At 41.8% G+C, this 17,897-nt stretch overlaps 1 protein-coding gene across 7 annotated transcripts in view; it reads right to left on the minus strand.

Annotated features, from left to right (window-relative positions):
- The window catches only part of RGS6 (regulator of G protein signaling 6), a 259,350-nt gene that overhangs the window by 63,398 nt on the left and 178,055 nt on the right, over positions 1-17,897 (minus strand). For 6 of the 7 annotated variants that reach the window (XM_015630847.3, XM_033514924.1, XM_033514923.1 and 3 more), the window contains exons 4-7: positions 6,883-6,933; positions 5,408-5,514; positions 3,184-3,235; positions 695-759 (exon numbers count right to left, since the gene is read on the minus strand). In XM_015630847.3, coding sequence (XP_015486333.1) covers positions 695-759; positions 3,184-3,235; positions 5,408-5,514; positions 6,883-6,933 — 275 coding nt within the window. Of the gene's footprint in view, positions 1-694; positions 760-3,183; positions 3,236-5,407; positions 5,515-6,882; positions 6,934-7,241; positions 7,309-17,897 lie in introns of those variants that run through there. The other variant, XM_019007013.2, reaches the window with a different exon arrangement.

The raw sequence follows: 17,897 nt of genomic DNA on the forward strand, positions 1-17,897 counted from the left end.
CCAACTTTGTTAATAAACCCTCCAATGAAAAACTCCATGTAAAAAATTCTGCTATTACACTGTTGAGCAAGTAAACAGAAGAAAGTCAATATGATAGAAAGAAAAGTTTAGCTGCTCAAAGTGCTGATATTTGAAGAAACACACAGCCCTGCCTCTCTTGCATCTACCTTCCCACTCCTGTCCACCCTGCAGACTCACACCCAAGTCTGGGATATTTTTATTGATATAACTCCTTATCAGAAAACATGCTCTAAATAAAGTTCAGTGATACTTCTCATACAGCATATTGAAAATGTTCCAACTCTAATATCTAAGAACTTTTGTAACTGTGTCACCAACAATTTAATTGCCCAATGGCACACCTGAAAATCCATCATATTCCTGTGCTGAAGTCTGCTATATAAACCAGGACTTCCTAACTAAAAACAGGACACCAAGCTAAACTTCTGTGTAATTCTGTGTAGTCTTGAAGGGCTCATTATACAGCAGATGCTTTAATGTGGGACACTGCAAAGCCAGGGACATTCATCAGTCATGTTCCTGATGGTGTCTATATCAACCTTCACACAGTTCTGACAACTCAGAAAAAGATACAGTAGAGGCTGAGCCCAAAGCACAAAATGGCAGCATTCAGTTGGCAAGCCAAGCTATCCCTGCACCCCCCAGCTTTAAACTCTAGCAGCAGTGTACCTACGGCTTCATAATCCGCCAGCTCCAGCCTAGCTTTGTTCTGCATGGTCCGTTTGCAAAGATAGATGGCTAAAGGGAGAGACAGAATGGAAAACAATTACAGAGAGATTATTAGTGCTAGATCTTAAAAAAGAAAAAAAAACAAAAACAAAGAAGGAAAAAAAAGTAGTACATAGAGGGCTTGTTTTCATCAGAAAGCAACACAAGGAATGAGAGAGAGCTGGACACCCAGCTGACATGGCTTACGACTAATCTCAGAGGCCCTAAACATCTGGGACATCTCATTTAAAAGTGCTGAGAGTGGATGCCAGGACCTAACAAGATGTCCAAGAAAGGCACAATTTCTTCTTGGTCTGGTAAAAGATATAGCATTAGCAACCCATTCCCATAAGCAGTTTGGGAATACACATGCCGAAGTGACCATCCCTGCATTTCTTTTCTGCAAATTAAAAATAAAAATATATCAGGATATTGAAGTGAAAACAGAAATATGGGCCACCTTAAAAGCATGACCTGAGCATTTTTTAATATGCTCCATCCTCTTATTCTTACATATTTCAAATGGTTAAGAGAAGCCTTGTCACATTTCACTGTAGGCAGAGGCTGATAAAACCGACATGGTTTGGGATTCTGAGGGTCAAGATGAGCCCAGTTCACACCACCAAACCAGTCCCAGGCTGCCTTCTGGGAAAGCCCCACCTGGATCTGCTAAGATCACCCCATTTCCATTAGAGGCTGAAACACAAGGTCCACAGCAGACTCTGGGTATGCAGTCAGGTCTGAACTTAACAGAGGCCCAGTGCTACTCATGTAATTCTATTCTATGCTGTTTCTGTAATTTTAACATTCATCTAATGAGCCAGTATTACGCATTGCAACCAGAGCTGACCAGTTCATTTATAGTCACACATCTCAAGGACAGTTTCCTCTGTAAGGCACTTAAGACACCAAATGAAGTGAAAGGCAGCTGTCTCACAGTGTTTTTTCATGCAAGGCAGTGACCTGCCATTATCAAGTTAGTTCCTCTCCTGTAAGTGGACACATGCAAATAAAAAAAAAAAGTATTAATTGCTGCTGGGATTTCAGTTTTATTTGGGTCTACTGCTAGTTTGGGATTAATTCCTGGGAAGACTCCATCTGTACAGGCTTCAGATATGCAAAGTCTGATTATAAGCATATGTTAGAGGTTTCTGGGACAGATGAAAATCTGTCACTACAGGGCTCAGAGCTAATGCAGTTGAAGCTTGTCCAGCTGTGGGTCAGCTCATAGAGGGCTTTATTTTGGGGTGTACTGCTCCACTCAATTCCATTGCAGCACAATAATCTGCCTGCCAAAACAAATTATCTGATATTCGGGAAAAATACAGAACCACCCTTGTCATGTTATTTTTCTGGTATTCACAGAATACATATTAGGCACAATTCACACAGTGATATAGGGTGACTGTAAAATCAGAACATTTTTTTTTGCAAATATAAAAAAGTATCATGTTTTCCCTTGAGCAGTTCCCTCACTGGGATTAACATGTAAGTCTGTGCTAGCTCCTCTGCAGATGAGTACTGCAAATGAACTATCACATGACACACACCGTTGCAGGCTACTTCTTCACCCCAGCAAATGATTTCCAGAATCCATAATGATGAGTAATTATTGCATGGGAAGGAAAAACCCCAAACTGATTATTCAGGGAGGAGTTCTAAACCAATCTTAGGTTATGAGATAAAAGACTTCCAGAAGCTCCTGGTTTATGACAGCACACATGGATTTGCTTCCTCTTCCAAAGCCACACCAGGATGCAACAATTAATTTTATCATTTAACTGTGAAAGAAGTGCAGTTCTGGAAGAGACAGCAATATTGCAGGCAGACAGCTAAAGATAAAAACACTGACATATTTTCTTTATGTATTATCCCTGTCTGCAGGCACTCACATGCTTAAAACACCATGTTGCACTTTATTAGCTCATAAACCATGCTCAGTCTTCTCTTTTACCCTATCATCTGGTAATCTTAAAAAAATGCAAAATTAAGTCTGATGTCATGTATCAGAGAACTTTTAACCATGGGTTGCTGTTAGTTATGTACTGGTTTATTGATCAGTCAGATAAGTGCCCAGATGAGGTAAATTTTATTAATCCGCAAAACAGATTCAGCAACAGATCAGAGGATGGTCTCCCACAAAAGCAATATTAACATTGCTTAAGATTCCCAAGAACCAGTATTCTGCTTGCCACAAATCCTGCTGAAATGAACAGGGCTGTGGGAGAATGAAGGTAACAAACAGCAAAATCCTGGCCCCACTGAGCTCAATGGCTACAGCTCCATGGGCTTGAGACACCCCAGGGCTTCAATTTGTGCATTTGAGATGGGCACATATCTGCCTCTGATGCTGCTGTCTGACAAGAAACTCTGCACATGAACAGCATAGGTTGCCAGCAGTAATTATTCTGCATCACAAGTGAACTTTCTATAATGAAACAATCATACTCTCACCATAATCTGTGTTTTCTGGTTCCCAGCAGTTTGAAGGCCAAAAGTATGGTGCCTTAAAAAAAAAAAAAATACACATTTTTGTAATTTAAGAGATGAAAACTGATTCAGATGCAGAAAAACATTACAAGTACAAAAAGAAGAATCACAAAATCTACCACTCAGATTCTGCCCTCAGGGGAAACATTGCTACAGACTTCAGGAGAAGTGAGGATGCTGCAAAAACCTTTAATGTTCCTCGCTGCAGGTAGAGATGCTGTAATGCAAGCACCTCTTGAGGAGGATGTCCAGTGTCCTGATGAAATTTCAGGCACTGTTGCCAGCTCATCTGAACGTGGATCTCTTATCCACTATCCCCAGAACCTCCTCTTTCCCCAGAAATTCACAGGTAACCTGAATGTTTTTGTTTTTTTAAGCGCATGACAAACCTTGTGGTCTTATCTATATGCTACATACCCCTTGCTTTTCTGGAGAAGCTACCAATGTGGTTGGCAGACTAAAAAACAATTTCCTTTTTAGTTGTAACAGATGGCAGAGGTTAAAACTCAGCTGTTTAGAGTCATTCTGAAAGCAGAAGTCCTGCTAAACTTAGTGCTTTTGTTTCCTGTCCAGGTCTGCATATTGCAGTTGCTACAATTAATTGCAAGCTATAACTATATGTATTTCAGTTTTAACATAAATGAAAAATAACATACTGGTGATCACACAAATTGCAGAACACTGATGTTTTACTGATTACACATTGCTCTACTGATGTAACGCTACCAATGGGCATAGGACATTAACACACAGACCATGTTAAAGGTAAAAAGTAGCAAGAAGCAAGTAGCAAGTAATGAAAAGGAAGCATGATCCTATCAGGTTATTTTTGCAGAAAACTGCTAAGGTGGTGTGTTGGAGGAAATGAAAACAGGCAAAGAATATGCAAAAATTGTAAGAAAAGAAAAAGGAAAGAAAATTCAATAGGCAGTCAGTTTGATGATGTGGTTTACACAGGCTTAAAAAAATAAAAATAAATTACGTTATACTAAAATGTAGCTCCTGAAAACTGCACAGGACAAGTTCTTAGAGTGCCATTCTTTTGAAAAAGAAAAATACAGCTAAATAGCAACTAGTATTACCCCTGCTTCTGTGGTGTCTTACATGACAGGAGGATCAGGACTTTCAGAAAAGAAAGGGAATTGTAATGAAAAATCTGAGTCTGAACGATGCCTTGTAACCAGAAGGTGGGGTGAGATAAGAGGACATCTGTGATCTCCTGGCCTTCTTCTTTCACCATGACATTGGTCACATACGATAACACAATACCACATTAGCAGTGAGCATGAACAGCTGCAACATCAGATGCAAAGAGCAGAACTGGCTTTTCAAATAAAAGCTAAAAAAGAGTAAAAACATGTAAAGGAGGAACAGGAGGGTGAACAGAAGAGAGGCGACAAGGAAGATAAGGGAGTTGGCAGAGATCATGTAACAGAAAAACAAATTCAGCCAGCAGGGTAAGGCAGTAAGACTCCAAGTTTGGACTTACTGCTTCTTCTGAAGTTACACAATCAGTTCAGAAGGAGCTGTTGCAGCACAAGCACTCAGTTATCTAGCAAGTTGACAGTGGCAGATTTTGGAGAGGGCATGGAACTCAAGCACAGGGTGCTTTAAAAATTCAGCACATCTGGAGGCACAGGACCACTGAGGGATAGAGATGTCCCAGTTTAGGGGATTGCCAAGGTTACAAATCCTTTGTAGAACAGCCAAAGCCTTAAGCTTGCCCTCTCCCACACCAATCTGTAAGCAAGAGATGGAAAAAAAAATTGGATTTTCTGCTGTGCCAAAGCTTGAATGTCCAGCTCCTAAGTCTGCCCTGGTCCATTTTGCACAGGAGAATGGCCACTTAATTCTGCATCAGAGTCAGGACTTGAAAGCCATCTTCTTTCTCCTGGTTTAGTTCAAATCTGAGTAAAACAGCTGTGGATTCAGGTATCAAAAATAGTCACAAGACATAGCCATTCATTAATGTGAAAAACAAAGTCAGAATATAGATGAGAGTGATTTAGGATTCTAAAGCAAATTTTCTTGACAGGACTTCATAATTTCCTAGGGCCTCTATGAGGATAGCATCAATCCCTGGCTTCATAGACCTAATGGCTGTTCAGGTACAAAGAGTGGGTGATGTCAGCAGTATTACTGCAGGGACAGAAGAAGGAGCCACAAGGGAGTCAGGGTGCTCACCAACCTGAAAACGATAGAACGTCCCGTCATCTTTCAGGGTAAGGACGTGGTCTGAGATCGGAAAGACATAACCCTGCGCAGCAATAAGGCTTCCCAAGTGTATTGCTTCCCCTGTGGAAGAGAAAAAAACAGCAGGGATGTGTCAACAAGACATGCACTGCACATTTCTCTGCTTTCAATTGCAGCTCTGCTGATGACTCATGTGAAATCTGGTGCCCACATGCCTCTCTGTACCCACACCACATCCCTACTACTTCCAACCAAACCCTGCAAAGCTGGAGTGCATAAATCAGCCTTACAACACAGATGAAATGTTTAACCCGTTAGTTTTTTGTTTACAAAATACATACACCAGTTCAGCTCTAGAGTACGAAATTCACTTCAAAGTACATTATTCATCACAGGTGACAGCTGACAGGAAGCCTGTTCCATCAGTGACTCTCACTTGCTTCTACCAAATCCAACAAGCACCTGCAACACCAGTTCATTATCAGGATATTTAGTCATAAAGATACATCCCTGCACTGCAGCATTGCCCTTTGTTAGAGAAAATGTGGCAAAGGGGAGTTAGATATCCTAATGCTGCCCAGGCAACCTTTTGAGGCACATTTGCACAGATTTTCAAGCAATGCCAGCTGTCAGAAACTGCATCATCTTTCACAGAGTTGAAAAATCATCTACTCATGCATGTCCAGATAGATAATAAAGCTGTTGTCTGCAGCTGAAATCCAGATCTGGGACCTGACAGGACTCATGAGAAGGGATCTGAGTACAGGGATGCCCTGCTGGTGATCCAACACTGCCTCTATCTCTGTTTTCACATGGTGAGAGTAAGGCAGCTTAAAAACTGGTAGGTGAGATTCTGGATTTTCTCCCTTTCCTGAAAAGGAAAAGAAACTTCTGGACCTGCAGATCTTTTCTCCCCTTCTCAACAGGTCTTCACTTGCCTAAGTGATTTTGGTTTATCTGAAGAGTTGAACTATTTGGACTGTGCCCATGCACTGATCACTCTTTATGGCTGATTATCCATTTATCTACCTGCTGATTTATCTATTTGCTTTTTTTGATAAATTAAAAACCATTACCAAATTCTGTGACCCTGGCCAAGAATGACACAGACACTTATGTCCTGTCAGCTCTGGCTACCTTTCTTCACGCCATGAAAACCTGAGGCTGCATTTGCCTGCTTAACCACACACATCCACCAATTTCTTTTTGAAGTCAATCAGTCTTCTGCAGGTAGCAACAGTTTCACAGACAGGCTAAAACTCCTGCAATGGTATTTCAGTGTGTTGCAGTGTAAGGCATTAGACGTAATTAAGATGTTGACTCTTAACTCTTTTCTCCTCCTTCCCTCCAACACTTAACTATGTTTTTTTACTGGCATTTCAGACTGCAGCAATATAGTATTTACTGTCTAATGACACACACAAAACAGATGGAGCACCTACTTCTCCTCCCCAGCTGTGGTCACCTTACCTGCATCCTCAATGCTGAGGTTCTTCATAAGCCACTGCACAATATCAGAACCTTAACAAACAAATGAACAAAAATATAAGAAAGCATTAGACACCGAGACCACAGGGTTTGAGTGCCCTAGAGAGAGAAAGAACATTGAGATAGACACAATAGAATTGACATGAACTTTATTCCATCTTGCTCTTTATTTTCACTGAGGTTTCAGAATGTTTTTCCTTCTTGTGCCACACTGCAGCTACATGGTTACTGGCAGGTACTAAGTCCCCTGGAGCTTTCTGTGCAATAGAAGTACACCTGAAATCAGATATTAGTCTAATGGTTCCCTCTAACTGTTCTCTCCTATTTTTTTTCTCTCTCACCTCAGCATACACAGTTCAGTTTCTGCAAGCACTGGTTTGCAAGGAGATGAAGAAGCATTTACTGGCACCTCACACCTATAATGTGTAGATGTAGACAGCTGAAACAGACAGGAAGGCCTTGCTTATGTCACAGACAAGCAATGTCTCAGAGAAGGAGGCGGTATTCAGAGTGCCTCCAACCACAGCCCCTGTAAGCAGTCCCCTGGTGGTGATCACACAAACTGAATGATGGCTGGGGAGAGTGAGCCTTTAAGATCCATCAGGAAATTCACTTGGTTTTCAGGGCCCATCAATTATAATGAAAGTTGTTGTTATCTTAAAAAGAACATCACATTCTCTAGGATGGATCCTCTACATGTATACAACCTCTGCTGATTGCATGGAGATTAGAAGTAGAAAACTTGTCACTGTTCAGTAGGAAGGCCTGTTACCAAAATACATCGTGACAGGGCAGAAAAGTTTAGCTAAATCACATACTCAGAAAGTTAAGCTTAAAATTAAACATAATGGTGTGTAGAAGTCAGCTAACTGGAGTTCTCCAAAGTCAAAAGCAATCAGCAAAGACACTTGGATGTAATATGACAAGCCCATAAGTTACAACAGTGTTCATCACAACCTGAAAATGCCTTGTCTGGATGTAGACATAACACCAAGCCCTTCTCAGCATACAGACAATTTCTAGAGAAACAGTTGTATCCACAGACAGTAGGGCTAATAGCCCCAGTAACACTTCATAGAATCATAGATTGGCTTGGGCTAGAAGGCACCTAAACATATCCAGTTCCAACTCCCCTGCCATGGACAGGAATGCCACCCATTAGACCAGGCTGCTCAAAGCCTATTCCAATCTTCTTCAGGCTTACAAAACAAATCCCAGATGATCTTATTTGTGTGGAGCACTTCTGAGCTCAGACATAGATGGTACTTTTAAAGAGAAGCCTAACCACAATGGTTGCTCCAGAAGAACATTTTGCTTTCCACAGGCTCAAAGCATCCCCATGCCCTCAGCAAACCTTAAATATAATAAAGACCAGGAGTCACAATGTGCCACAGAGACAGACAACAGGCACTGCTAGTGACCCAGGTCCCTGTAATTATCTGCAGGTCTGACTCTCCCATACAGGTGAAACTCCCATTAGAAATGTGACCTCTTCTCCACGCAGAAGGGACAGCAGCTCCCACTCCCCTGACAATGGAAGTTGACCCAGAACACTAAAAAGGTCACCAATAAACCCTCTTCAGTCAGGCTTCAGCAGCAGGCAGCAATATGGACCTGACCTACCTCATCTCCCACCCAAGGCAGGTGAAACAACAGACCTGCCCCCTGCAGGCAATCAGCAGGGCTCCTGAAGATCAGGGAAGCAGCTGATTTCACATAAATATTAGGCAAACAGATGTGATCAACAAGCAGCAGCTGGGCATTGTCTCAACCTGCCTTGTAGGTATCAGTAAACCAAATACTAAAGGATCAAACTTACAATCTTGTATTTTCAGCAGTATGGTCATTCTCCACACCTCCCAAACTCACCCAGGAGCCTTTTCTGTTGCCACTATCCTATTTGGGAAGTTATCCCAGATTTTTTTATTTTATTTTTATTTTTTAATAGACTGAACTCCTCCTGTAACTTTGCAACCTAAGTTTGTTAATGTGCAATTTATATGCATTTTATAACTGTATTATCATTGAAGGAAAATAATGATTCTTCTTCCTTGACAGCTTCTCCTGACTGTTTCTGTAGAGGGCTGACACTTTGTCTCCCCACCTCCATCTCATTAAATCAACACAACTCTTCCTGTGTCCTCTTAAGGTAGTCTCTCCCTATATTTTGCCATTCAGCAATTTCTCAAATTTAAATCAACTTCTTTGCACTGAACAACTGCAGTTGGTACCTTGCAGAACAGCAAACCAATGCCTCTGGCTGTGGTGCCAGCACTTTCTTTTCTCTACTAAAACCACCTTGCCATACACATCTTGAGGTCATGTCGTTTTTTGTAAAAAGTAAATTTATTCAGAAAAAAATGTACAAGGGGTGAAAAATTATCTGCTAAATGAGAAGACATCTAGGGAACACTGTTAGCTGAATAACATATGGGAAATATGTTCAGAGCCATGTTGTTTTGACAAGATTGTTAATAAAATAGTCTATTTTATAAACATGGGTTTTCCCTTTTATCTTTTACAAAAATCCCAAATATTTTGAAGACAGAGCACAACACTTATGGTTAGAAAGCTAATTCAAGAAGATTCAAACTGCAGTGCTTCTATATTGTTAGAAACAAAACATCACAAAATGCTGTCTTGGTTCAAGTGAAACCAGAATTATTCTTGGTTTTTCAGTTCACCCCCAAACAAAAAAAAAATCCACTGTTTCTCCTAATTTTGGTCTCTGGTCACAGGCTTGCAGTGAACTCTTAGTCATTGTATTTCTAAGTGATGTGAGAGCTGATACCTAACAATCATCTACAGTATTGCATTGCTTTGCTCACAGGAGGCGAAGCGCTTTCTGCATGACCCCTTTCCAGATGTACAGGAACACTTCCTGACTTAGTCCTAAATCCCACTCTGTTTCTACATAGAATGATTATGTCCCCAGCTCTAGGACACTTCTGAGGAATCTATTCAATTTCCATCGAACAACAATGAAAAATTCAAGTAGTGCTGAAAGCTGGTTCCCCAGTCTTTGTCAACCTTCATAGGAAAGGTTTAAATGGGCAGGAAAGATTTAAAGGGGTAAGTAAACTGAAGGCACTGACTCAACCAGAACTCCTGTGATCAGTCACTCCAGAATATAAGCAGCACTTGAGATCAGGAATTTTAATTTGTCTCTGTTAAAAACATGAAGTCATTTCTGAATGCTGCCAAGAGCCTGGAAGATGTTATAGCTGTTCTCCAGTTGTCCTGAGGCAGACAGATTATCTTTCTGCTGAGCTTGCTGAACCATTATTTATCACCTGCCAAGACTGATTACTCACCCTTGGGACAATGACAAGTCTTTCTTTCCTTTGTTAATTACTGTCACCATTAATAGCCATGTCACTAATTAATATTCAATCATAATGAAAACTCCTTACTGTCATCTCCCATAACACCTTCAAGTTTTAGGGTTACCCTTACACATTGGCTTTGCATTTGCTTGTGGCTGTTTCTATCACTGCAGTCTACTTTCGCCCACCTAGAAATACTATTTATGCCCTTCTTCAAATGACAAAATTTAGATTTATCCCTCTAAGACACAGTGAAGATTTGAGTGATTCCTTTACCACACTGTCATCTGCCAGACCAAGACACAGATACCTCTATCTGTAAGTTTTCCAGAAAACATCATCTTCATCTCTCCCTTAGATTAAGCCTGGTGGGTGGTCCTCACGTAACTCACCTTCCCAAATAGGTATTGTCTCACATTTCACAAGCTCTTTCAGAGAACACCCAAGGAAAACTGTTGACTCTGACATGTTTCCACTGTACACTAACAGGGCTTTTGAAATCACCTAAAAACAAATAGTTGAGCATGTTTTCTTATAGGAAGTGTTATCAAATCCAGGTAGAGGAATAGCTTCCATCTTCTCTGTGCTCTTCTCTATACATCTACATTTCCTCTGAATCAGAATTCTTAAGTTCAAGAATAGTCAACATCCTTTGAACACCTATTTCCTCCTCATCTATAATGAAACATATCTTTTTGCCTTAGGCTGTTCTTTGAAGCTGAAGTTGCTTAACACCAACAGAATAGCTGTATTTCTACATGCAAACATATTCATGATGACCATTTATCCAGCTACATGTTTAGAGACCAACCAGCAGTTTTATATTTATTCCTATTTTCTACCTTTTCCTTTCAGCCTCTGTGACCCCCTAATAGTATCTAGTGTTCTCTGCTGTCCATTGCCTGTCAACATGACAGATGAATGGTAAGACATTGAAAGATAAATTAAAAAATTCACAAGGTGTGAGGCCATCAGCAAGATGCAGTTGGTTAGGTGAGGTAACCACCCCTGTGTTTGATACCTTATCTACTCAACCTATGATGTTCTACCTCTTCCAGAAAATGTAGAAAGATTTTCCCATCTTTCACACGCTGAAATGACAAAGGCAGACAGGACAATGCACCATCCTCCAGCTGCTTCTAAAGATCTGCTGGCTGGAGTGGAGTCTGTACCTCTGGTTCTGAGCAAAGAAGCCAGGATCACTGTGGTCCACTTGTCATCCAATGGACTAAATATGTCCCTGACAAGGCCTACACCTGCACACACACATGTATGTGTACACAAATAAAAAATACAGGAGTATTTCTGAAACCTCAGCAAATGCACGCATCTTTATTTTTCTTTTTAGGCCTGGAAAGACAACTGCTTTTTTTTGCTGTGTCCCGAGATGGCAGAGCTGACAAGCACTGACAAGTGGAGTTCTGCAGGGATTTGACATGAGACACCATGTGTGGCCAGGTGTGGCACCAGTGACCAAGGACTAAGGTTTGTCATGTCTCATGGGACTTGTTAAGCTGAGCCTTGACCACAGGATGCCAACAGCTGATGGGCTGGGAGATCCTGGATCTCAGATCATTCACAGCCCCACACTGCACTGGCAGATAGTATCACTGAAGCAAGGGAGGTCTTAAAAACATTTTAAAAAACCCACTTGATATAACATGAGGAAACGTGTTATACATATTTGGTTACAAAAGGATACAGAAGATTGCTTGGTTATTTCCTCTCTATTTTTTTTCAGTGTGACTGTAACTCTAATATTCCCTGAACATATTTTGATTGTTTAAAAAATATTAAATACTTTTGCATGGCAGGGGGAGTTTTTTTGGTCTGGTTGGGATAGGATTTTTTTTGTTTTGTTTTGTTGTTTTTTCCCATGAAAAATGTGAACTGTTCAACTCCTTCCTAGACCTTATCTACACACTCCATGGGCAAACAAGGCACGTGCCTGGGCTCTGATGTCAATAACCTCCAAACTCACAGTCTAGACAGTCTTTTGCTGAAAGGGTAAAAGTAAGTCCCCCTTCCTGTCACTTCATTCTTGAAAATAGATGAACCCATTTTAGCGCCAAATTTTCCAAACAATTTGCTTCTGAACTCAGAGAAATCTTTAAATATTTCTATAAGAAAAGCAAGGGGAAAAAAAAATCACAAGAAGTTGAAATGACATAAAAATAAATGCACAGGTGTATGAGTAGACACTCAAGCTGCTTTTTATGTTCCCTATCATGCCAATCACACTATTAAATGAAAATAATGTCTTGGGTCCTTCCCCAACCAGTTCTGAGTCCTTGGTAAACCTAGGACAAAGAGGCTAATTACTCCCACTTTTACCACTGGGCTTGCAAAAATAAACAAATTAACATCCCTCATGACAAAGGGCAAAGTGATTTCACATAAAATCTCTCAAGGCCTTTAGCACTCTGTGCTACAATTTTTCTTACACAGAGCCCCCCACTGACATCCACAGTGATTTCAGCTAAGTTGGAAGTACAGACTACTGCTCACAGTAGTGATTTAACACAAAGCAACAATTTTTATGGTAGGGGGAAAAGAAGAGGAACATCTAGGTCTCTCTCTAGTATTCTGTTACAAATATTGGGGAAGTGCTTTATAAAATTTACCTACAGTAAGTACATAAATAAATACCAATGCCAACAAAAAAAAAAAAAATCTCAGCAGTTGACTCAGAAAATGTGGTAATTGCAGCTCTCCTTCATCAGCATGTGGTAATTGCACCACTCAGTGTCAGCAAGGAGCATCATCAAAGCTACAACAGCTCTGAGCTTCTTGCAATAGTAGTTTTCCTTTATGTTATACTCACTTTAAATCTTGTTGGTGAATTATTAACAACCATTAGCAGCAGGGGTGTTACCCCTTTTTGATCAAAGCAGCCAAAGTTTCTAAGGAGTCTTTTTGTTCATTGCAAACTTGAGAGCTTGAATTTACAATTTACTTTTCTTGTAATACAAAAATTGAAAACATAGTACTCTATGTGAAGTGAGAAAGAGGCTTGGTGGGAAGGTGGAATACAAAATTTGACAGATGAAGATTTAGAATTGCAAAATCCAAATTCCTGTGTACTTTCAACCCTGTTAATACCTCCTTCCTCTGACCTGCTATTCAGAGGGACTTTTGCCTTCTCATCATATTGGTCAGGCTACCAAAGTACACAGTCCCTCCACAATGCAGACCTGCAGAGGGAGATTTTCACTAGGCAGGAATCAATAAATGACATGATGGTGCAGAGCTCTGTGTGGGCTAATTTAGCCAGGTAACAAAGATAAATTAGATCTTAAGATCTCAGAGATAGCACAGCCAGACTTCTTTCCTTACAAGGCTGCCCATCTGAAAACAGCTCAGGTAGCTTTACAAGGCAAGAAAGGAGGCAGCAGTAGATGTGCCTGAAGACACTGCAATGCCCTCTCATCACCAACACCTAGAAGCAGGCAGCCAGGCTGAGGAGCAGAAGGATGCCACTCACCGAGAGCCCTGGATTTAAAGTGGTGTCAGTAAGGCTGAGTTAGCAAACCTCTCAATGGATGCACAGTTAATCCCAGTGAAAGAGGTCTGCCAGGGCAGCTTAAACCGGGTCCTCAACTGGAAAAAAAGTGATACCAGCAAAAGGCCTCTTTTTTCCAGTTGACCTGCCCAGCTCATAAAGGGTTTGGTGTTACACCAGCCTCAGTGCTGTTCTCACTGCATTTGGACAGAGCTGTGTCATGTTGACCCAGCCCTCACACCTGACACTCAGCGAGCGCTTTGACCCTCTCTGGCCTTTGCTCACACTGAGACATGCCAAGCTGTGGCCTTACCACAGTGCAGCCACACTTATTTACTCGTGCTGAACACCCTCACCTGACCTGGAAAACCTGAGCTGCCATCATGTCTGGGCTACCTAAAGACAGGCCTGGCATCCATCAACAAACACGCTGGTAAATCTGAACACACACACCCTACAGAGGCCAGGATAGACCATAACCCCAGTGCAATCCCCACTGCTGCCACTTCATTTGGTTGGAATTTGACCTAAATTAGCAATATACTGTGTGACCTGTGCCTAAATCTTATTCTCTCCTCAAATACAACTCATATCAATAATTGCTGTTACCACAAGTATGGGAGGAAATTGCAAAACAAAAAGAATTAGCAGTTCCACACTTTGTGTCATTCAAATCCATACCTCCTATAACACCCACAGAGGAGGAGCACATTGCCTCGAAAGCCCTTACAGAGGTGTACAAGAGGCAGGAAAGCGGTACCTTGCACTCCCAGCATTACTAGCAACAGCATTTTGTAGTAGCACCTGAAATTACCACCTTTTGCAAATCGCTAAGAACTGCAGATGTGTTGAGATGCACCTGTACACCTACAATTGATCATAAATTTCCAGCTGCTTTCCAGGGTGCTCTGCCTTTGCATTACTCAGACAACTGAAGTGGCTCATACAGCTTAGCAATTTGGCTCTCTGCCATATAGTAGTGTTTAGGCGCTGTTCCTCACGTTGTCAAAATGATCTGGCAACAAAACAGCAAAGGAAGCAACTCTGAGCACTGCTGGAATCGAGGCTTTTGAAGATTCCTGTGTCAGATCTTGTTAGGGACGAAACATTTTTACTTCAATTCATGTGCACAGCCTTTAAATCAAAGGCAATGTTTCTGTCATTTCAATCATATATTAATATATTTTTAATAGCTAATTTCCTTCTCCAGGAAACAAGAAAATTGATAAAATGTAGAAGGTGACTAGTGTATTTCAGCATGCAACTATCAGGTCACTTCACACCACGTCCTCATTCACAAACTGAATTTCAAAGGCTGTTACATCAAGGTTCTCCTTTCCCTCACCAGTGTTGTAACAGTTTCCCTGAAAAGGTGTAAATGTCACCGAATGAGGCAAGACAGTAAAGTGCTCTGAAAGCTACAGCATTTTAATGATTTGGCACAATATTTGTTTGCTAAGAGACCTGGAATTGTAGTACTCACCTATGTCAGATTCCTATGAATTTCTGAAGTAATTCTGTTTGCAGAAGTACATTTTTAAATCTCCTACAGAGCCCTGGCCACAACAGATCTCTCCCAGGATCACACACTTCTGTGTTAACTGCAGTGTGATCTTCTGTGATTTCTATTACAGAGAAGGGTAGCTACCTTCATCAAATCCTCTAAGAAAGCAACTTCCTCCTGACACATTGCTACTCTTTTTCCCCCTCATGTTCTTCAGGAAAGGTTGAGAGCCACACACAGTGTTTGCAGTGATGCAGTAGCAGTCACATTACCTGGAAAATTAAATGACCCAATGTCTGTAACTCTCTTCCCTCCAGGAGTTCACTGTTCTAAAAATAAAATAATCAATATTGTACAGCTTTCCTACCCCTTTTCCTGCTAGGTCTTTCAATCACATACAATGCTGGCTGCCCTGGAGTGCAGTTGGCTCACTGAGCTCCGTACTGGTGTGGCAGTCAATCAAAGACAATTCTCCAGCAGGATTAAGGTAGCACATGCGATTTCTTTTAGTCAATGGTGAAGCCAAATGCATTACAACTCTATAGCAATTGCTGACAATTTACTTAGTGCCATGCAAAACAAAGAGACAGTATTGGCACTAACACTAGAGGCCTTATTTTAAGCAGGGCTCCTTAAGCCATGTGTTAAAGGGACTTCTACTGGCAAGGAACAGTTGATTTTGCTGGCAACAGCTTGTTCCAGCATTTCAAGTTTGGGCAGAGATATGTAACAGTGGGTATTTAAAATTTTCAGAACAATTTAATGATGACACTGAAACAACCAAGTACAAATCTGTTTGCCATAATTTACAAGTTCAAAATAGGTAAATTATTTGTTCTTGATTTCACAAGGATGTGCATAATACAAACAGTAAAAACAACAATAATAATCTCTTAAATACCTATATTTAAAAATTACATTTCCTGTCTGGTAAATTCTCCAAGTTTATTTTACCAAGTAACCTCTGAAAGTAAGAATCATTTTGAGAAGCTGAAAGCACTGAACAACTACCCTTCAGTTTAAATAATTGAATCTAATGTCAAATGTCAAAGTTCTAAGATACCATGTATCTTAGAACTTCAAAATATCTGTCAATGAATTTTAGATAACATTTTGTTTTCATTCTAAGATATAGAGAATCTAGCAAAATATTTTCCTTCTTTTTTTTCCCCTCCAAGAATTTGAAGACCAACATTTTATTTAACTCCTTTCAATACAAGTATGGATTTGGAGTTGGAAAAGTTGATGGGCTGCTCCAAAGAAGCAGTGATTTCTGATAGCAACAGGTTCTGAAAGCGGGATGGGCACAGCTGGGTATTTGGTTGTTACCCAAGTGCAAAGCACAGCCTTCATAAAGCCATTTGCTGCATAGTGAGGATCAGCCTTGATCAGAGCAGCTCTTTTGTTTTAGAGAGCTTTGTCGTGCAACACCTGCCAGCAGTGAGACAAAGCTGACAGTGCTGCTGCTTTCCTACTGCCATCAAACAGTGCCCCGGCCTGAGACTCAGCAGCTTCACTCACTTCTGGAAACCTCACAAGCATCAGGGTAAGTGTTTTACCGTCCCCACAGACTCTTGACAAACCCAGTCTGGTTTGGCTCTCCAGAAATATATTCCTGGGCACATCAGCTGTGTCCTGGTGAGTGTGGCAGGAACAACCTCGGACTTTACAGTGTTTCTCAGTAGTTTGCCTGGGCAGATTTGCACAGAACAGGATTGTAACACAGTGAAACACATGCATGCTCCTTTTAGTTTCTGAACAGTAAAGCTCAAAATCCTTTCTATGTTAAGCAAAAGCTTTTTCTTAGGCCAGCAACACTGTGTTCCGTAAGGTCTCAGTAAGTATTTTCATTCATGGGAAGTTCTGGGAGAGAACTCCTAAAATATCTTCAGATAGAAGTTTCACGAGCGACTGTAGAAACCAGAACAAGGTAAATACTCCAGCAAAGACAAACAAACAAACAAATAAATAATCTTCCCGTAGACATGAAAATAAGAAAACTCAGTAGGAGCAAGCACACCTTCCCGGTGTCCACCCGAGGCTCGTGTGCTCGCCCCGCAGTCGCCAGGGCCGGCTCCGGCGGGAGCGGCAATGCCGCAGGGCCCCGCCAGGGGGCGCTGCGCGAGCACGGACCGCGCCGGGCGCGCGCCCGAGCCCCGCGGGGACAGCGGGGAGCGCGCGGGGCGGCGACAGGCCCGGCCCGAGCGGCGGCCAGCGACCGCCAGGGCCGGCCCACAGCTGTGAGCACAGCTGGAGGAAACCTGCTACACAACGTCCCGGGCACCGGCCACGGAGCCCGCACCGCACCACCTGGATTTTGTGGCGCTTATTACAAGGAAAACAAACCTTTCCTGCTATTACAAATATTCTTCCGATGCTTTCGGATCGTTCTCATTTCTGACCAATCTTCTCAGTTAAAATGCATATCGTTCCGTCCCTCGTTTCACCTTTTGTCCATCCTGCATCCTCCTTGCCCCACGCCCCCGGTGGCAGGCGGGAGGCTGAGCTCAGCCCGCATCCCTCCCCGACGGCAGCCGCGGGGCCGGGCGGGCAGGCGGCCGGGAGGTGGCGGCGCTGCCCGCGGAACGGGAGCGGTGGTGTTATCCATGGAATGGGAGCGGTGGTGTTATCCATGGAATAGGAGCGGTGGTGTTATCCATGGAAT

Source organism: Parus major, chromosome 5 (assembly GCF_001522545.3).
Source record: "Parus major isolate Abel chromosome 5, Parus_major1.1, whole genome shotgun sequence".
Taxonomy (NCBI): domain Eukaryota; kingdom Metazoa; phylum Chordata; class Aves; order Passeriformes; family Paridae; genus Parus; species Parus major.